Genomic DNA, 20,513 nt, shown 5'->3' with positions numbered 1-20,513 from the left:
CACTTCTCCCTCCCCTTTCCCATCCTTTTCCTCCTTTCCTTTACTCCTGACCCATTTCTCCCTGCCTTTTCCCCCCTTCCCCCCATCTCCCCTTCCCTCTCTTTTCCTTCATCCCCCTTCCCTGTCTCCCCCCGTTTCTCCTTTCCCCCCACTCCCCATAACGCAGTGACCGTGGCCGCCGGCAGTGCGGGCTCCCAGCCGTGCACGGCGGGTTCCGCACCCGCGCAGCCGGAGCCGGACCCCTCCGTGTCCCCCCTGGGTGCCTCGGCCGTCAGCCCCACAGCATCCCCGCGCCCGCCGCCCCCCTTCGCCAGCCCCGGTGTCGATGCGGGGCCGTTCGCAACCCCCCGGCTCCCGGCGGGTGTGGAGCGGGGCCGGGGCATTCCCGGCAGGCGGGGCCAACGCCGCTCCGCCCCCGCGGGGCTGAGCCGGCCCTATAAGGGCGGTGGCGGCGGCGAGGTACGGCCAGAGCTCGCTCTGGTCGGATCCGCTGTTGCGTTCCTCTGTGTGTCCCGGCACAGCCCAGCCATGCCGCTGCCCCGCATCCCGCTGCGCGCCGCGCTGCTGCTCGGCCTCCTCCTGCGAGCCGCCGCCGCCGAGTCGGTGAGTCCCGCCGGAGCCCCCGCGGGGCCGGGGAAAAGGGGACGGTCTGCCCCGGCAGCGAAGGGCTCCCGGTGCCCGGGGGAGGACTGGGTGACCCGCGGGGCTTGGGCCCCACTCGCTAGCAGCCTGAGAGCTGGTGCCACCGCTGGCCTCCAGGCGTTCGGCCCCCGCTGTTAGCCCTTCTCCGGGGAAGGGTGGCTGAAATAGGGGGACGGCGATAGGGCCGTTCCCGTACTTCCTCCGGTTCCCTTGGCTCGGACGCTGCTTCCTTCGGCAGATGCCAAAGCAGCGTCGCCCCTGCCCGGTGCCGAGCTGTCCCCGCGGCTGTGCCGCTGCTCACGTATCCCGCTCTGCCCCGTGCGCAGGGTGCTGGGCTCACAGCAGTGCAGGGGACCCGGCTACCTGGTGGAAATGAGCTGCTCTCCGTTACGGTTTTAATCTCCAACTTCTGGTCGTGAAAGTCCTTTAATTTTTCTTTTCTTACGCATGTGTGGTGGGTCGGATGCGTGCGATGCGTTACAGCACCTGGATAAGCTTTCCAGCCTTACCTGTTTGGTTGTGCTGGTACCTGATGTCTTTCCGTGCGTATCAAAGCTTCCTCGTGTCCACATGGGAGTGAAAAATGATGAGTTACCGTGGAGGGTTTAATAATCTGTTAAATATATAGAGGTGAAACATTTTGGATGCTTTAAGCCGGCGTATGTGGGGTCTTCCTGGTGAAGCAGAGATCTGGGGATTCTGACTTCCCCGCTGTTTGTTTGTTTTTGTGTGTGACCATCTTGCTGATAGTGCAATCAGGGCGGATTCCTCTGTGCTGCTCAGATTAAGGTAACTGCAGGAGATCAGGGGTTCCCAAAGTAGGTTTAATCATTCCCCATTGGCTTGTTTTGGACTGAAGGCTGGGTGGGCAGATCAGAACTGATAAGGGTCTGCTGCTTTCTAATAGGGCCACAGGGCTGGGAGGTTGCTGGTTGTAGAGCAGGAATCTCCCACAGAGTGCATCTGTAGTAATTGTCAGCTACTCTGCTAAAACCAACCAGCCCAAATCCACTTTACTCTAATCTGGTGTCTTTATCCCTGCCATTAAGCACGTGAATCGGTCGTTTGGGAACTGGCCCAAACTAGTAGGGCAAACCTTTGGGGCAGACAGCATCTGGAAGTTGCACTGACCATGTTTGGTATGAAATGCAACTTGGTGTCCCTGGGGACTGGACTGGTCTGCAAGCATCGGATTTCTGAAAAGACAACAAATTTTGCACAGATGTGGTCTGTGAATCCTTATATAGAATTTACGTGAAATATTTATCCGTGTCCTTTAAGCTACCTAAGATCGAGTGTATGCTTGAGAAGTAACACTGGCCTACTATGAAGCCTAATCCAAACAAATTGTTTGGGTTACAGGCTGCCAGGGAGGAGACGAGGATGACACATGTCTTGGGAGGGTTCTGCTGGCACTCCTCCCATATTATTTTTTTTAACAGCACTGCCAAAACGTGCAGGCCTGCACAGCATGTGGCTCTTGGTTTTTCTGCGCGGGCAGGGTGAAGACAGGTAGCTGTTTCTTAACAAGATGGGGATTGTATTTCTTGTGCTTATGTAAGAGTGTGGATGTTGAGAGTGATTCGGTGCTTGAATATTTCCCCAAGCCTGTACAAACAAAAATGCCTTGGCTCTTTTCCCCTTGAGCAGCTTTCTGGTGTAAATGGGATTTCTCCATGTGAAGCAATCCTGGATGTGTAAGAGGGTGGGGAATATTACTGAAGTGCTTAAGTGTGACGTTGGTGCTCAGGCGGTGGGTGGGTGGGTGGGCTGTGTTACAGCAGCCCCGCAGCTTTGTGTGAGAACATTGCCTTCTTCCCGCGGGCCCGGGGAGGCTGGAGCTGATGCCTGATGTCACCAGGTGGTCCCCAGCCCTCTCCGCTTGAGTGCCTTGGAAAGCAAAGCATGTGTGGGCAGGATGCTCCCCTCTGTGCTGTATGAGGATGGGTTTCCTGCAGAAGATGCTTGAGGGGGGATGGACAGAAAGTCACCAATGCATCCAAGATGTGGGATCAGTGGAGTTAACAAAGGATGTGAGGTCTGCCTTGCTTGGGCAGAGTGGCAGCACAGGAGGGAAGCAAGGATTATTCCCCCATGGCAGAGGGTATTCCCTCTGCTGCAGGCTTGGGCTCTGCTCCGTTTGTCTGGGCTGCTAAAGGGCCGAGTGCCCAGAGCTCAGCAGGGCCGTAGTAGTGCTAGTGGGCTGCAGGCTTGTTGCAGTCATCCTACTTTTGTGCCTTGAACTACGCAGAAAAAGTCTTCCTGCAGCACCATGTCGTGTTTGCGTGTCCTCAGCAGTAGAGAGGAGCACAAATCCAACCCAGAAGCTCCTGGCAGAGGATTGCTCAGGGAGAGGGGGGAGGCTTCGTGCTGTTTGTGGGCTGTTTGCTGGTTTAAAGCAATCATGCTCAGAGGCCTCCTGATTGGCAAAGCTGGTGTCTTGTTGATGATAGCTGTGTTTGGAAAGTAGTGCAGCATTATTAATGTTAAAACCGGTTTGGCTTGTCCTGCTGCCATTGATCCCCGAGGCCTGTTCTTTCTGCTCTTTGCCCAGTTTCTCATCTGTCCCTCCCAATCAAATCAAGACATTGCTATCTGCACGTTTTACTTTATTTTACCTTGACTTGCCATGCTCACATTTAGAGCACATCTCTGCTTTGCTTCAGTCTCCCTACAACACAGAGCAGCAAAGTGACGGTGACTAAAGCGATGTCCCTTAGCCCTGAAGGGGAAGGAGCTCATGACTTCTGGTAGTCAAACCCATAGCTGTTTGTGGGGATGAAATGACTGTAATGTGTAGGAAAAAAATAACCACTTTAGCACCTTGTGCTTTCTTGTCGTGCATGCACGACTCCTGGGGTGGGAGTTCAGGGCTGCACGGTCCCTCCACAGCTGAGCACCTTGTCCCCGGTAGCTGTGGAGGTTCCCATGGGTAGGAACAGTCACCCTGCAGCACTTGAGGCACAGTCAGGGAAACAGGGCTGCTGCCCAGCTCTCATCTGTCCCAAGTGCTGCCAGTGCCCACGCTGGAGAGTGCTTTCCTGTGGTTCAGAGCTTTCCCGAACATCTTGCGCAAGAGGCAAACTGGGGCTGAACTTGGTACTTTTCAGATTTGTGATACCAGAGGCTCATTCACCCTGGGAACTAAGGGCTGTTAGCCAACCTGATTGCTCCCTTTCCTGCCCCTCCTGTTGCTCTCTCCCAAGGTCTGAGCCCTTTGAGATCCTGCAAAGGTCTGCATCTAGTCCAGCAACAGGGAAAATGTTTTCCCTGTGTGTCTTCCCCTCTTCCTTCCCTTCCAAGCCTCTGTTAATGGCTTTACTATTGCCTTGAGCTGTTTGAATGGCATGGGGAGGCCATTTACTCTCAAATGCCTGAACTAGAGCCTAATGTGACCTTGCTATGATTTTCCTGTAGTGTCATACTGCCTTTTCGAAATGCTTGTGTCCCACTTCCACCACAGGCTGGAAGCTGCTAACCTGACTTTCCAAGTGATGATGAAGAGGGGGCACACTGGCTTGCTGCTCAGCAGGCAGCCTTCAGCACAGTTCTTACAGCTACTTTTCCTTCCCTTTTGACTCGTGGTGCTGGTAAATGCTCTGTTGGAAACATCCTGGCTGCTTGAATCCCCTTGGTGACAAGTTACCACTAGGTTGTGTATTTTATGTGTAAGTTGTTCTTTCTCAAATGAATGGATTGATGGACTTAGGTTTAAAGACTTTTCTTGATTGGTGATAGTATCTGTATGTGTAAGGATGGCATGGTAACTGTGGTTCCACAGTCTGCAGTGTAAATTACTTGGGTTGACTTGTTAAGATTACTTGATTAAGTTATCGTGGCTCTCTGATCCTGCAGAACTCCCCAGCTATCACTTTGGCCAGACTAAATGCAGCATCCATCTTTCAAAACACTTCCTAGCTCTTGAGTTAACATTTATCCTCTTGAGCCTGCTCTTAGGTCTTGCAGCTGCATTCTCCCCCTCTACTCAGTACATCCTGTTCCTTTATGCTCTGTAACAACAGCCGGGTTGTGCTGCTTTTGCAGCCTCAAACGAGAAGCTGATGCAGTTGAAGCACTACAAAACCGAAGGGACAAGCCCTGCACACGCCTGACCTCCGGGCTGCTGCTGAGGAGCATGTGTGGCTGTTTGTTTGAGACTCGATGGAATGCAAATGCTTGAGATTAAGGATTCAAATGATTTGCACTAGAATGAGACTCTTGTGATGAGACTGGGCTTGGTGGCTCTGAATAGACAGGGCAGCCTGCTTAGAGTTCCACTTCTAGTAAGCCTCTGCTCTGAGGGGCTGTAAAAGATCCTACACTAATGAGCAGTTAGGGCTGTGCTTCTAGGTTAGTTCAGACTTAGGGTTTTTTTGTCTTTAAGCATGTGCCTGAATGTTTGTCCAGTAAATGCTGCTGGTCAGAGGACCAGCTCTGCTGTGTGTCGCCCTGACTTGCAGCAGTCATGCTCTGACTCAGGTTTCTGGCACTTGGCTGGACATCCCAGCTCCCGGGAACACTGCTGTCACCCTCTGAGTAACGGCCCTGGCCCCTTACCCAAAGCAGTGACTCAGACTTCTGAGGCGCTGCAGCACAGAGGTGGATCTCTTCTTCTGGGGCTAGAAAGGGGGTGACAGGCAAAACTAGTGCTGCTGCTTGGCACCCAGTCTGTGCTGCCCTTGGCACTGAGCGCCCGCCTTTGCGGCTGCCTCCTCTTTAATCTGGTTGTGGCTTTGGTGGGCAGAAAAGCTGTCGGGCTCTGACATGTGACTGCTGCCAGCAGCCGAGTTGGTGTTGGCAAAGGCAGATCAGAAAATGGCCCTGTCTTGAGCAGCCATAGCTTGCTCTGGCAGCTCCGTGGTTCCTTCATTTTCAGGCAGATACTGTTGGAAACAAGAGCTGCATGGGAGAGAGGAAAGCAGCAGTATTATCTGAAATGACTGAAAGCATTCAAAGCAAGCTAAAGGAGCATAAAGTCTCAAAAGAGGGGGTTAAATACTTAATCCTGAATCTGGAGAAAATGTCAGCGTAGGAGGGGAAAGCACGCAAGATGTAGCTGCATCCCTCTCAGTTTCTGAGGGCTGGCTGACTTGAATAGTGTGCTTCTTGTAAAAGTCTTATTTTTGCTGGAAATACACACTCTTGTCAGTTTATCCTTAAATCCTTTGAGGCTGAGACTCTGCTTATGAAATGCCAAGAGGCTCTTGTTAGACAAATTATTGGGATAACTTAAAAATCAAAGCAGTTAATTAAAATCTCAGGGAGACACTCCTTGGGGCAGGAAGGAGACTGGGAGACCCATAGCACTGTTATCCAAGCAGCTGGTGTTATGTCAACCAAAACCACGGCTGCTTCTTGCTTAAGCAAATCGTATTCTGTCAGGGAAAGCAAAGCCTTCCATGGGAAGGATTTCTCTCTTTCTGCCTTAGCTGCTGAAGGGGAAAAGGTGTCTTCACCATGGGTCCTGTAAAACTGTGCTGCTGTCAATCTTGAATACAAGGAGATGTGGCCTTGCCCCACTTACCTTGCTGCGAGGCCAACCCTGCCTCCTGCCCTTTAGCTGCTGTTACAGTCAAACTAGAGCAATAAGAAGCAATGCTAATGTGGGCAGAAATCTCTGTGCAGAAGGCAGATGACTGAGAGGAGTATGGCTGGAAGGAGAGCACCTGGTGTGATGCTGTGCTGGCCCGGAGAGGAGCAAGACCCATAGGTGAAGGGACAGATCCTGACTGGTGTGGTGCTAGGAGGGTGGCAGAAGCTCCTTTAGTGGGCTAGGGCCCCCCTTTAAAAACAGAGAAGCTCCTACTCTCCTCCAAATGGAAATACAGCCCTTACTGATGTCAGGAGTTTTTGCTTGGAAGATTCTGTTCCCCAGCAAGGTAAATATTTATTGCAAATCCACAGTGTGCAGTGGAGCAGAGTCTGGAGCCAGGATCTTGCAGGAGACTGTTTATGCGCAGGCTGTTCTTGGCGCTAATTCCAAATTTCCTGAGGCTGAGTATGAGGAGCTGGTCCTGCGTGTTGGTTACTCACAGACTTGCTCGTCCAGCTGAGCGTGGGCTCTGCAGCGCCAGGGAAGGAGTGACCAAAACAATAGCTGGGTCCCTCTGCTCTGGCTGTGACACTGTGGGTGCACAGACGTGGTCAGGGAGGGCTGGAAAGCTGCTGCTGGCTGCTCACCCTCTGCTCAGAGAGGGGAAGAAGCCTCACTGGGAGTTCAGAGCCCTCAGAGAGAGGAAAATGCTTCTGGAAGTGACAGGTTTCCTGAAGTACAGCTGCACTATCCTGAATAGCACACGCTGTGTCTGCTGCTTTCTGGGCCCAAGCCAAGGCATAAGTAGGGAATGTCTTTGTGAGAAAACAAACCAAAAAATCCCCACCAAACCCCACACACTGAAAACCCAGCCTCTGCTGCTGCAGCTAGCCAGGAAAATCCCTGCTGTTGAAATGTTTATTTGTATAAATGCTCACACGGGTATGGCTGATAGTGTAGCAGCAGCGCTCCACTGTCTCAAGTGCTTTTGTGCCGATAACTTCCTCTGCTGCTGTTCTTTGCTGGCACCTTTGCCAGCAGAGCAAGGCTTGAAATAGCATAACTGTGCTGGCAGAGCTCAACTGCCTGGGCTAAGCCTAAATCTTTGGGCTACTACTTCTGATTAGATTAAAATGGATCGTGGGAGGGGAAGCGTTTGTAGGGCGCAGCGTTGGGAATCTTGACTGTACAAACAAGCTGAGATTAGCCACATGGTGAGCCAGATAGGAAAGGCACTCTTTGAAGTTGGGTGTCTGCCTGGCTTAATTTTGCTAACGCTCTGGCATGAGGGAGCATAAAGATCCCAAAATGGCACGTCACGCATTTCTTGCCAAGTGGAAATTCTGCTTGTGTGCGTGTTTGGGGGAGCATTGGGGTGCAGCTGTATTCTAGGAAAGGGCAGTGAGGGCAGGTCTTTTTCTGGCATGAGGGGGAAGTGTGATATGTGAAATAGCCCAAGTCTGAAGTGTCAGCATGAAAAATCATCCCTGATGGAAAAGCTGTTTTGCTGGGGCATTTATATCCTTTTTTTCTTCTGCAGACAAGGATGCAATAGAAGCCTTTAATAGAGTAGGGCAACTCAGAGTGAGCTGTGAGCTGGAAAAACTGTGAATTCCATTTTTAACCTTGAATAGAATTTTTCCAGCTTCTGAGCTGAGCTCTGGACAGTGAAGCATATGAACTACTTATGATTAGGTTTGTAAATACCATAAAAAAATATAATCTTTTTATGAACTGGGTGTGAATCATGGCCTGTGACCGGGAGAACCCTTCAGGGGCGTGAAATGTCTTTGTCACAGTTGTTTTCCTCACATGAGAGCTCCTGCTTTTTCCTCCTGTAGTTTTCCTCTGAACTTTCTTTATTTGCTTCAGGGCAAGTGATGCACACACAGCTATCTGCAACTGCCTGCTGAGCTTTGTCTCCCTGAGCTGGACTGGGAAGTGGTCACCTCCTTCATGCTCGGGCTCTGGAGCTGGGAATTGAGTGTTTAGAGCAGCTATTTTGCCACCGTTGCAGTAAATACATCCCAGCATGTGCCTTTCTGGCAAAGGACTCAATCTTTATGGCTTTGCTCTTGGCTGATAATCACGCAAAAGCAGTTAAACAAGGGTTCATTCCTTTCTAATCTCTCTGTCCTGCTCCTACAGCGTGGCTGGTGCGTGATGTGGGCTGGAGGGAGCAGGCTGTGTGTAAGCAAGAGCACAGCAGCTCAAAGGTAACTTGAGGTTTGACTTTGTAAGTGCAAGGAAGCCTATTTTGAGCAAGCAGAGCCTGGGAGGATTCATCCCTACTGCAGGGAGGCACCCGTGACAGCGAGTGGCTCTCCAGAGCCCGGGATTAGAGTGTAATTGTCACGGGGATTATGGCTCCGCTGCCACATGAGCCCCCGGGAGAGCTGCTTGTGGCGACACAGCTTAAAGAATCACACAGGGAATGGGGGAGAGGGGGAAGTGGGCCAGGCTGGCACTGGGATAGTGCTGGATGTGCCTTTCACACGTGGGCTGTGGAGTGTGAGCACACCGGGCTGCCTGGCGATGGAGACCTGCTTGGGCAGGGACTGGGCAGGCTTCCCTAAAGTCGCCTTGAGCAAGCAATGCTTTTCCCAGCTGAACAGTTCCCCAGCCTGCATGTTGCTCCTGCTGCCTTATTAAGCAAAAGCCTTGTTTGTGTTACTGAGCACAATTTAAAAAAATTCCTTTTCCCCTCTTTGGTAAGAGGCACAAAGACTGTGCAGTAGCTGCTGTGGGTACTGGAGCTGCCTGCAGGCTCTGGTCTGTGCTCTGCTCTGATTTCCCCCTTAGTCCTCAGAGTGTCGTGGATTTACCTTTATGGCTCACTGTGGTGGGAGTGCTGGCCAGTGGCTGTCAGAGGAGATGGGCAAGGCTGGCTGTGGTCCTAGGACTGCCTGGAAAGTGTTGAGCAAAGGTAGTATTTAACTATGTCTGGAAGCCTCAGGTGATCCTGCCATGCAACTAAATGCAAACATGTGTCTGGAGGGGAGCTGTTTAACTTTTGTCCTTGGCACCAGGGCCAGGGCAGGCTGTGTGTGCTGCAAGTTTTATGTGGGCCAGACTGACCAGGAATGGGTGGTAAGATGGTACCTCCAGGCATGGTCACAAGGAGCCAGCACAAGTGGATTTTTTTACTTTACTGTGGCTCATGTGTTAGGGGAGTTAGGTGTGACTTCGATTGAAATGTTGATATTTGCTTTGCTCCCAGGACTAAAATGACTTTTGTATATTTATTTTCTTCTCCTCTACACAGAGCTGGAGCATGGAGTGAGGGAAGGGAGTGAAGGGTATTTTGGGGGGGAAATATAGACCCTTCCCTTACTAGTCTGGAAGGAGCTGCCTCTGCTGGAAGCTCATGTCACTTCTAATAAGGTTTTTTAGTGCTTATTCAGATGGGAAGATAAAGCAGTCTTTGCCTGTTGCCACTGCACACCTCCCTCCTGTGGAGATCTGCTCTGTTTGGGCTGTTTCACACTGATTTGGGCTGCCCTGTCTCCAGTGCTGTGTGGCTCCTCTGCTTTTGGAGGGCTGTTGGGGCTTCAGGGGGATGAGCTCACTCCTAACCCCTGTTCTTTCACATGCTTGATGTGAGCTTTAGAACCTTCCTGGTTTGTGGGCTCCTGCAAGAGCTGGGTGGAAGTGAACTGCATGGAAATCCCCTCTCTTGGGCTCGGTGGTTTACAGAGGTTTGCATCCTTGCAGCTGCTCATGTTGTTCAGGAGCCCTTCCTCGTTAAGCCGATGTAGATGTGCATGGTGGTGGTGGTGGGAGGTGACATCTGTCTGTGACAGGACAGGAGCTGGGGAGGATATTTTGTGTAAGGCTGCTTGCTGCAGGGAAAAGAGGTGATCTGCACAGCCGACCCTGAGTGCAGCGCACCTGAGAAGCCCTGGGAGCAGCTCACACCTGCCTGTCCCTGCAGGCTGCACAGGGTTAACAGGTCTGTGCCTCTGCCCCCTTCTGCCACCTCCCAGGCTGGCCCAGCTCCATGTGCTTTTGTTTAGGAAAGGTTGACTTTCACCTTGCTTCTGTTTACTCCCAGGTTTATGTACACAGTGCTGGGGAGGGAGACCAGGAGCAAGCGCTGAGTCTCCATGCCAAAATTATAAACTTGATAAAGGGTTCTGTACACTGTGAATGCCCCAGTCTCTGCAGTCTGACTCCCTTTGCAGCTTGCTGGCTGTGACCCTTCAAAGGAGTTTTTAATGAACTCTGTGTTCGATCAGAGATAAGGGACAGCTGTAAAAGGCAGTCCTATGTCTGGAAAACTTTGTCTCTGCCCCAAAACATCATTTGGGTTTTTTGGAAGGGGTTTGCAAAGGCTGTGGTGAGGGCATGTGGGCTGGGGCAGGTGAGCTGCCTGGGTTTGTTATTTCCCAGAACTTGTCAGCGGCTGGGGAAATTCACACATTGCACAGAAGCTTTGCTTGCTGCCTCAGTACAATAGCTGATATTTCTTTGAGAAGAGGCGAGGAAAGCCCCAGGAGCACGAAATGGAGTGGGATGGGCTAGGGATGGAGCACAGCAGGGCCTGGGGTCCCAGGGGTGCTCTTCTTGTGCCTCCACCAAGCGTCTGGCTTCATCCAGTAGTGCAGCTTGTCTCAAAACATGAGCCCTCTGTGCCCAGCTTTTCCAGGAATGATGCTCACAGTTCACCAGCCTGATGTGCTGGCTGTCTGGCTGGGAATAAACTCTTATTTATTTATTTTTTTGCCACTGGCAGGCAGGAAAAGCTTCTGCTCCCCAGCAAGCTGTTTAATCTCCCCCAGTGCTTACTGGGGATAAAGCTGCTTAACATGAGGAAGAAATCCTGGAACTAGATTCCTGCAGGGAAGGTTGATTCCTGTACAGACCCTTCCTAGAGAGGAGCATATTAATAGTAGGACTCTACTTCAGCTGCCAGGGTGAGGTGGGGCTGTGCAGCCGCCCAGTCCGACTCTCCCAGCAAGTCCCTGGCCTGGCTCCAGCAGGGGGATAACAGGTGGTGGAAAGGAGCCTCGGAGCAGCGCTGGTGCCCCTCTCCAGCTGGCAGTTGCAGAAGGTGTTCAGCTGAACGTGGCCAGGGATGGCTTGGCAAGGGCTGACAATCCTCCTGTGGCAGTCTCAGAGCTTTTTCCTCTTGGCTGCAGCCTGCAAGCTGAGAGGAAGTAGCAGCATCTTCCGTGGTGCCTCTTCACCAAGCAGCAGAGCTGCAGGGAGGACTGTGTGCTCTTGGAAAGGGATGTACTTTTTTTGAACAATACTCCAGGGAGCTCTTTATGTGGCACTTGGGAAGCCCGAAGCTCTTGCTTTTAAGTGCTGTGAAAGTGCCTGTGTGCCCTCTCACAGGTGTGTATGCAAGGAATGTGCCTGCTCCAGACCTGCCCTGTGAGCACCGTGCTCCAGCGTTAACTCTTCCCAGCCTGCCCATGCCCCAGCTCCCAGGCAGGGCCTGCTTCCTAGAATTACATGCCTTGAAACCTGGAGAGTAATTATGGAGGTGCCCAGCAGCCCTCTGACTTCACTGTCAGGTGAACCTGTAATGTGAGGCCACTGCCCACAGGAAAAGTTTCCTGTACGGTTCGAGAAGTTCTTGCAGCTTCCAGGAACTTCCCCATCCTTGCTCAAGAGGATGATGAAGAATGAGTTCAAGGAACGCTCCCATATAATCTTATTTATGCTTGTGAGTCAGTAATTTCCTTGTTGTGTGCTCTGCTGGTAAACACAGTCTGTCCTGATTTAAATAGAGTTTTTTGATAGCCAGACCTGGTGTGTTCTACAGCGTGCACTAATCACTGTGGCTGTGTGCCGCAGATCAGTCCGTGGCTGGGCTGATCTGATAAGGCCAGTGGGCTGTTCAGTCACCCTGGGGCTTAAACCTGGGTTTTCTTGAGCCGCCCTTGCTTGGACATTAGTGGCTGTGACTCATGGTGAAGTACCGGGTGAGCTGGCACCGGGGTGTGGCACAGCACAGCGCTCGCCACCATCAGTCTGCCCGATGCAGGGTTGTTTGGATCTGCAGCAAATGTGCTCTCCAGCCCCGGGAATTGGGTTCTTCCTGCCCCTCGATGAAATGGCCAGAAGCTGCCCTGCTGCACGCTGGCAGCAATTTCCATTGCAGGGCTGGCTTTGGCTGGGTTTCGCATATCTTGAAATGAATATGCCTTGGAGCAAGTGATCCGTAACGTCAGGAATGCCTGATTCCAGGCTGGGAGAGGATTTCTTTCAAGCTGACTTTCCTCCCAGCCCCCTTCCCGGCATCTAGTGCCAGACCTGGCATAGCAGAGAGAGGGTCTGGGAGGAGAACTGGCCTCAGCACTTAATGCCCTCTGGGCTGTTCATCTGGTTATCCTGTAGCCTGGTTGCTGGGGAGACCAAAAATGCCTCAATAAGCAAGGAAAAGCACATCCAGTGCTGCTGCTCCTGGTGCAAAATGAGAAACATCTTGTGCTTGTTTGTGGCAAGCCCAGTGTGCCAGTGGGCAGGGGAATGGGGCTGGGAGCAGGGCTGGGACTGCGGGCAGAGGAAGCTGACACATGGCTTGTGGCTGATAGCCGGCCTCGGCTAGAGATCGATAGCGGATGTAATTCATCACCTCTGGGCTGTGGGATGGGCCACACCTGGCCAGGTGAGCAGGAGGGTTGGCCCCAGCTGCTCAGGGCTCGGTGGTGCTGCCACCCAGCTCTGTGTCCCCACGAGTCTCTGATCCTCCTCACCCCAGTGAGGCTATGGCCCGGTAAGCTTGTACGTTGAGGGAAACCCCTTGGATGTGCAGGACTGTGGAATGCTCTCCTGGGTAGACAAAACCTTTGTCAAGACTTCCCAGTCATCCTGTGAGGACAGCATGAAAGAATGTTGGCAGCTTAGCCCCCAGCTAAGGGACCCATCCATCTGCATTGTGCCTCTTGCCTTGGGGGAAAGGGTTGAGTCCCCCTCCGTGGTGGTGATGATTTCATGGCTGTGGAAGCATCTGGAATCTGTGGGGTGGTGTTGAGCAACCCCAGAGCTCATACCTTCGGTACCCTCACCAAGGCTGGCCCCAGGGCTGTGGGGAGAGGAGAAATAGTTCTGGGAAGTTGCATAACTTTGGTGAGGGCAGGAGATCTGGGCTTGTGGCTCCTGGAAGGTTCGAGTGTAAATGAGCTCTGGTGTGCAAATTGCCATTGTGGCCAAACAGCTGATCTCTGGGAGGCTGTCCAGCTTTTGTGCTGTTAACTGCACTCCTTGGGCCTTTGGATCCTGGAGAGATTTTATAGGTTTGTTTGTTTACATGCTTTTTAAAAAGGTGAGGCAGGGGAAGCTCTTCCTTCAGGCAGGTCATTACTGATAGCGAGTGCTCTTGAACGTCAGCCTGTATTGCACTGCAATTCAGCTGAACTGACAGGCCAGCTCTTAACCCTTGGGTGATAAAATAGGCTTGTTCTCAGTATAAAGAGTGAGGAATTGCTTTGGCATGAAGCTTTGGTGCTATGCAAAAAACTGACCTATGCGTGTCAGATTTTTTTCCTGGGAATAACAAGTCCTTCCAAACTCTCCCTTATCACAAACGGAAGGTATTGCTTTTCCAAATGCTTTTGTTACAAACTCCTGACCAAGATCCTGTTGTGGTATTTTCACCCTGGGTGTTCAGGTGAACCTCTTGAATCTGTAGCCCTCAGGAAATTCCCCTCCTAGACTGGCTCTCACTTCTGTTCTGAGAAATTCCAGGGGAATTCAGCTGATAAAGATAATGCTTTTGGTGGAGAGGAAGTTCAGCATTTAATATTTTTCTGGTGGAAGTGATGTGCTCAGGCTCTGAACTGTCTGTGAAATGCTTCCGAAGAGTTGTCTCATATTTAACATGTTTCCCCCTCCATTTACAGGTGAGAGAAACTGAAACCATGGATGCTGGGTGGCTTGACTACCCTGCCTCTGGGGACTTGCCAGATGACGAAGACATTGGTGAATTCAGGCCTTACTTGACCTCTGATGGATTAGATATAGATGAGGCATCCGGGTCGGGAGGTAAGTGGGGAAGTGGATCTCCCTCAGCTGTTCCTGTGAAACTTCTTTCAGCACCAGCCCTTGAGTGATGGGCTAAATCACAGCCAGAGCTCCAGAGGAACCACAGTGTCAGGTGGAGATGAAAGCTGTGACTCGTAGTCACTCAGATGAGAACAGTGGAAGTGGTGGTGCTGTGATGTCGAATCACTCAGGGAGGACAGATGGAGTCCAGCCAAGCTTGTCTTGCTGCAAATGAAAAGGCCTTGTGCTGGCTGGATCTTTTTCCTGTTGAACTCCAAAGAACTGCTGAGGAACTTAAAAAAATATAATCTATTGTTGAGGCAGTGTTAAAAGGCTTAAAGTTAATGTCTCAGCTGAGGCCAAACAAGGTAAAGGACTAACTGTTGTTCAAGTGAGCTCTTTGTGATGTGCAAAGCTCCCTGCCCAAACCAGTTTCTGTAGCTCTGTGTCCCTTTATGTGAACACTTGTTCTGTAAAAGTAAAAGAACAAGTGCTGAAATTGGTGCCTGACATGTTTGGGCAGATCTGGAGGGTTGGTGAACGATCCTTTAGGGACGGGCGGTGGGAGCAGTGCCCTCCATTGGCATTGCCTTATAAGCTATGGCACACCTGCTCTGCAGGGGCCAATGGATCCAGCTGAAGATCCCTCCCAGCAGAGAGGTGTTGGTTTCAAGATTACATCTCGTGGTCTTGTGCAATCCTAGTCATGAAATTATAAAGAGTACTAGTAGATAAGAGGGAATTGTAGAGGACCAGAGTCCTAGTTTGTGTGCAGTTGCTGGTATTGCAGGAAGTATCTGAATTCTGTAAAAACAGCATGTAATGAGACAAAAACTTGAGAGCCCTTTCTCGTTTTTTTTTGCCCCCTCTGCAGACTACCCAGACTCTGAAGATGGCATCTATCTGACCACCATGGATACCCCTGTGGTAGGTATTGCCCTTGTGTGTTTTTAGGCACCATATAGCTCCTCTGGTCTGTCTGTGGAGCTTTTCTGAACACCCTCCCCCTCTGTAAGATGTGGCATCAAGATGAATCCACCTACATGAGCAGACAGTGTACTCGTAATACCCTGAGCAAACTTTCTACTCCCTGCACACCCTCCTGGTTTCAGCTGTGGGTAGGCTGGGTGCTGCTTGCTGATGGGTGTGGTCTGTCTGTGTTCTGTAGCTATCTGACAACTATATCCCTGGAGATACTGGGAGAAAGATAGAAGGTGAGAAGAAAAACACAGAGGTGGACAATGAAATCATTCCAGACAAAGCTGTACCTGTCGAAGAGAACCTGTCCAACAAGATCTCCATGGCAAGCACAGCCAACAGCAGCATCTTTGAAAGAACAGAAGTCCTTACAGGTAATACTCCACCTTGTCCTGGTAAATCATTAATAATGAAAATCAAAATGGCTTCTGTTGTTCCCTGTTTCTCTGGGGAGCAGCTCCCTGCTGACAGGGGAGTGAGTTGCTTTACCTCTGTGGCTACCTGTAGCAGGGTGGCTTCTGCCTCCCAGTCCTTAAACAACAGCAGAGCCTGCTGCTGGGATAAACAGCTTGTTTTTGAGCCTGCCAGCTGACTGTTGGCTTAAATCATGTGGCAGCTGCTCTGCACCCGGATTCTGCCTCAACAAGAGGTGTCTCTGGCCATAAAGCAGTGACATCATAGACTTTGATACCAAATACAGGCATTTTCCTTCCAACCTCTGCCCAAGTCCTGCCTTTTCTGAGCTTTGCCAGGAGCCAAGCAACCGCTCTAAGGGATTCCAGCACATGGTCAGCTGTAGGAATCTGAGTACCAATGTCTAGAGCAAAACGCAGTGACTGCCTTCCCCTCAGCATGTGGGAAGGGTCTGTCTCCAGCATATTGCTGCTTCAAGCACTTGGCCTGGTGGTCCAAGTATAAACCCAGGCCCTTTGTGCTGATCTGCAGCCATCCTCCCCGTCAGAGAAGAGACTAGAAGAGTGGATTGCAGAACCAGCTAGCAAAGAAGCTGATTTAGTGCAAGGAATAGGTGTCACAACAAGGGATAAACTTCAGTGAAGTCTTGTGGCCACCCTTGGTGTGAGGAGAGAGGAAACCTTAGTGGTTTTTTGCAGGTTTGTAGGTTTTGGTTGTTGGGATGTGGGTTGTTGTTTTGTTTTGGTTTTTTTTTTTTTTTTTTTGAGGGAAGTGGTGTTGGTAATTGGATGTTGATGAATTGAAGCACAGCATCCCCAGGGTGTGCTCACACAGGTAGCTAACAAAGCATTCAGATTGGAGCTCTACCATTCTCCTGTGGCCTGTAGTGGGGCTTTTTTGGGTGGGTTTTTTTTTCCTCTACAGGGAGAACATCTTCTTGTCAACATTTCTTTCTTGGACTAAACTGGAAGATTAGCTCAAACTGGTTAATGTGGAACATGTTATTATTCTGTGGCTGGACTGGAAGCAATCCTGGCCTTTCCCAGTGACATCTGCTGTTGCTGAAAGTGCCAGCACATATGGTGACAGGCACATGGACACGGACTCTGGAGGCAGCTCTGGGGGCTGCTACTTTGGAAGCAGATTTTGAGATGTTGCTGGTGGTTTGGAGTTGCCCAAGACTTATTCCATTCTCTCTTTCCTCCCCAGCTCTCATCGCAGGAGGAGCAGTGGGCCTCCTGTTTGCCATCTTCCTGATCCTGGTCTTGGTCTATCGCATGAAGAAAAAGGATGAGGGCAGTTACGACCTAGGGAAGAAACCCATCTACAAAAAAGCCCCCACAAATGAGTTCTATGCCTAAAGCTCAGCAGCACCTTGTGCCCATCAAGGGACAAACAGACTCTATGGAAACACTGTGCCCTCAGATGAGATGTGCTGAACAAATGCTTTTTTTTTTTTTTTTTTTTTTGGATTGAATTTCAAGGTGACTTTGAGAAAAAACAAACTTCCTTCATGACCCTTCCCATCCCACTCAGCTAACAAGGGCCCAATGAAATACAAAGAGTCTGAAAAAAAACCTCAGTGTATTTTTTTTCTAAGTTAGTGTAAAAAGAATAAAGATGCCAAATTTTCTGCTTGGTTTTATAGAGGGTATGTAAACACAAACCAGACTGTATGGAAGCAAACACCATGTGTTTGCATCCATCGTGCCGTGCTGGGATTGGCTGCTTCTATAGAAGATGGCTTTTTTTTTATAAATCTTGCTACTAGATGTCTTGCAGCAGGCTGTTGATGTGAAGCATTTTTGTGGAGAACTATTTATGAATCTCTTACACTACAGATAAATGTTGCCTTATCAGGGAGCAAAAGGCCCACAAGGGCTCAATATCCCTGAATGCCATAAAGGGCCTATGGGAATGTCTTCCCCAGGAGAGTTCTGTCTCTTCCTGTTGGCCCCAGGCAAGGGTCATTAGTCCTTGAAATCAGGACAGCCAGTTGTGTTTGGCTATGGCGACACCCTTTCCTTGCCTTCAGTCTCTTACCTTTTTTTAAGGTTTGCTTGTAGGATTTTTTTATAACAGAATTTTAAAGAAAATAGCCTAATGTTTATATAAAGTTTGTAGAAATTATTTTGAAATAATAAAAAAAGTAATCTACTTTTTTAATTTCCTCAGATTTATTTTTTCAATCCCTTTGTGTTTCCTTTGGCCGGGCATTTCTTTAGAGATGCTTTTATATGATTCATATTCTGAACTGAAGCAGAGTTAGCTACAGAGTGTTACAGGTTTCTTCTAGTTCTATAGCAGCTACTATAGAGGTGACAGATATTTATGATTTTCTCATAACTTTTCTAGGATTTTTTAAAAAATAGAATTATTTATAGTTTCTGAAATGGCTGCTTTCTCATTTGGTAACTTTTATCCTTTTTATGTAAAACACTAATATAATGAGTCTCTGTGAAAACTATTTAAGCTTTATTCTGTGAATTTCAATTATAAATTCAAGGCAATAACTTCTGTATGCAAAGTTGGATGCATAAATATGATTGAAGTAGGGAAAAGACAAGAGTAATTCTAGGCTGTAATATATTACAATCAGTCCTATAGAGCTATATATTATATATTTTACTGAGATACAGATGAGAATGAAAAGGCTGGAGTTAATTCTTCAGCAGCCTTATGGTGTGTAAGAAGCTTTTGATCTTGTTTGTGCTGCTGTTTGTCCAGTGTCTTGTGTAGAGCACCAGGGACTTGTGCTCGGAAGGCACGTGGGTGCAGCTGGAGCTTGGGGGCTCTGTGGCCGTGTCCTGGCTCCTGGAAGCAGGTTGGGATGTGCCAGGTGTGATCTGCAGAGTCAGAGCAGAGATCCCCACCTTGAGTTGCCCTTGGAAGCAAGTGTTGGAAGCTTGCAGTGTGGAGGTGATAACTTTCTGTCCCCTACGGCGCTGTGCCGAGCCCTGCCTCTTGGGGAAGGCTGGATCTGAGCTCTGCCTGGGTGGCATGTCCCACTGGGAAGCACTGAGCTTTCATAGGGGTAAGCTCTGAACCCCCCGCTGTGGATCTTTCTTAGCATCCCCTGTACACGGCTCCTACCTCCACTGGGAGTGGGACCAACCCCCCAGTCTCCCAGAGCAAAGGCTGATGTGTGTCCAGTGCCTCCGTGCCAGGAAGGTGTTACAGAACCGTGAGCGAGTTGTGTCCTCCTGCGGCTCCGAGTCTGGAGTGGTGAGAGACAAAAATCTGAGTGGGAGTCCCCAAAGTGAGCACCTGAGCAGGCAGCACAAAACCAAGCAGTTGCAAAGCTGGTCGAAAATGTCATGGCTCCTGAAGCCTCCTTCCTGAGGCTTTGCTGTAGGCTTGAGGCCAAACCCAGAGAGGCAATAGAAAGAAGTGTCCCCTTCTCAGGGTGAGGCAGAGATGTGTTGAGACATCGGTGGGAGAGGAGAGCTCCTCCTCCTCCGAGTGGCTCACTTGGTCCCAGTACAAGCATGTTCAGGGTAACTGTGGGCTCTGGGAGGCTCTCAAAGCTGTGCAGAGTTCACTGGAGGCTGGGAAGGAGAGGGAGGATTGTGCTGCCTGTGGACAGCACTACCAGGAAGGCAGGAGCTGTGACTGCCTCTCGGGATATTTAGATTCTCTTGTGTAATTGCTCTTGGGGATTTTCCACTGTTACTGGTTTTTTTTTGTTGTTGTTTTTGTTTGTTTGGTTTTTTTTTCTCAAATAAATGGTACTTTCTAAAACTGGCTTCTTGGACTATTTCTGATCTGAAATTACTTTTGGGAGCTGGATAACCGGGAGCTCATGTTTGTGTAATTAGGTTTTCTGAAGGGCGAGGCACGCTGGGACCTGGTGCGGTGGCCCGCAGCTCAAAGGTGCTTTGTCAGCAGCTCCTGGGCTGCCTCCAGTGCCTGACCCATGAGTGATTCCCATAGGAGCAGCAGCCCGGGGTCTCTGGAGCTTCTCAGCTCCTTAAGCAGAGACAGAACAGTGCCATGGGGTGAATCTGTCCTGTCTTGTGCTGAGTTTTGTGATGGCACTTTAAGAGCACTGTCCGCTCTTAATCAGGAGGGACAGAGGGAGGTAGGAGGAGGCCTGTGCCTGTCCCCTGATGGCAGCAGCACATGCCTGTCCCTTCAAACGAGAGCAATGTCCTGGGCATTTTGCTTAACCAAGTTTCAAGCCAACCCTGTTTAACCAATGTAGGCCTTCCACTGGGTGCAGAGCTGGTCAGCTGCTCTGGGAGCAAGTCCACGGGTAACTTCATGCTGTTTGGGCCTAAAACAGCTGCTCTTTTAGGCAAGCTCTGGAGGAAGCTGCTGTTTGTCTGAACCCCTCTGCTCTGCCAATTTGGTGCTCTCAAAGGACAGGACCCACCTCTCTCCCCAGGCAGATGGGAGAGAGGGGGAGCAGGGCTGCTCACTGGGACCAGTGCTGAGGCGCCTCAGAAGTGCTGTACTTAAATGGATTATCATCCTCGAGAAAATCTAATTCCCTTCTCCCTGGTGGGAATTCCTGCTCCAGGTGGTTTGGATTAGCACAGACAGAGGAAACAAATCGGGAGTAGTACACAGGCTCCCATGGGCTGAGTAGCACATGCTCTTCTGCTCCTTGTTGCCTGCTCCGTGCCAGGTGTGCTCTCAAAGGTCCTCTGAGAGTCTCATCCAGTGCTAAGAAAAGCAGATCCATGTGATCCCAGGGCCCTCCTGTGCTCCGTGGGAGCTGCTGTTTGTCAGCACATTGGTGACGTACTCCTGCGATCTCCATGTTCTTGTGGCTGTGACAGGTTCTTGGACGTGCTGCTTGGAACAACCTGTGTTTGTCTTATTTTTTTTTTTTTCTTTTTCCTTTCTTTGTCTCCTGGGCTTCGTCTCTTGGTTGCAAGAATCCTGTGTACTTTCCAAAACTGCCCTCAGCGTAAAAGTGCCTTGTTTTTGCAAAGCAATCTGGATG

At 50.4% G+C, this 20,513-nt stretch overlaps 1 protein-coding gene across 1 annotated transcript; it reads left to right on the top strand.

Annotated features, from left to right (window-relative positions):
- Nucleotides 1–83: 83 nt before the first annotated feature.
- On the top strand, nucleotides 84–19,307 carry SDC4 (syndecan 4). The gene is made up of 5 exons (XM_042050055.1): nucleotides 84–603; nucleotides 14,029–14,170; nucleotides 15,045–15,097; nucleotides 15,339–15,522; nucleotides 16,772–19,307. Exons 1-5 carry the CDS (start codon nucleotides 529–531, stop codon nucleotides 16,921–16,923), a joined length of 606 nt encoding a protein of 201 aa, XP_041905989.1. The 5' UTR covers nucleotides 84–528; the 3' UTR covers nucleotides 16,924–19,307.
- The last annotated feature ends 1,206 nt before the right edge of the window (nucleotides 19,308–20,513 follow it).

This window comes from Corvus kubaryi, unplaced genomic scaffold (assembly GCF_017639235.1).
Source record: "Corvus kubaryi isolate FWS band 111438036 unplaced genomic scaffold, C.kubaryi_AGA036_p1.0 134, whole genome shotgun sequence".
In the NCBI taxonomy this organism is placed as follows: domain Eukaryota; kingdom Metazoa; phylum Chordata; class Aves; order Passeriformes; family Corvidae; genus Corvus; species Corvus kubaryi.
Note: the sequence above shows the minus strand (reverse complement) of the source record. Positions and strands in the feature narration are given on the sequence as shown.

Bases quoted from the DNA above. Each gene is read 5' to 3' on its own strand.
- SDC4 (XM_042050055.1), top strand. From the start codon at position 529: ATGCCGCTGCCCCGCATCCCGCTGCGCGCCGCGCTGCTGCTCGGCCTC. The intron at 604-14,028 runs GTGAGTCCCGCC...CTCCATTTACAG, and splicing joins GAGCCGCCGCCGCCGAGTCG to GTGAGAGAAACTGAAACCAT. The intron at 15,098-15,338 runs GTAGGTATTGCC...TGTGTTCTGTAG, and splicing joins CCACCATGGATACCCCTGTG to CTATCTGACAACTATATCCC.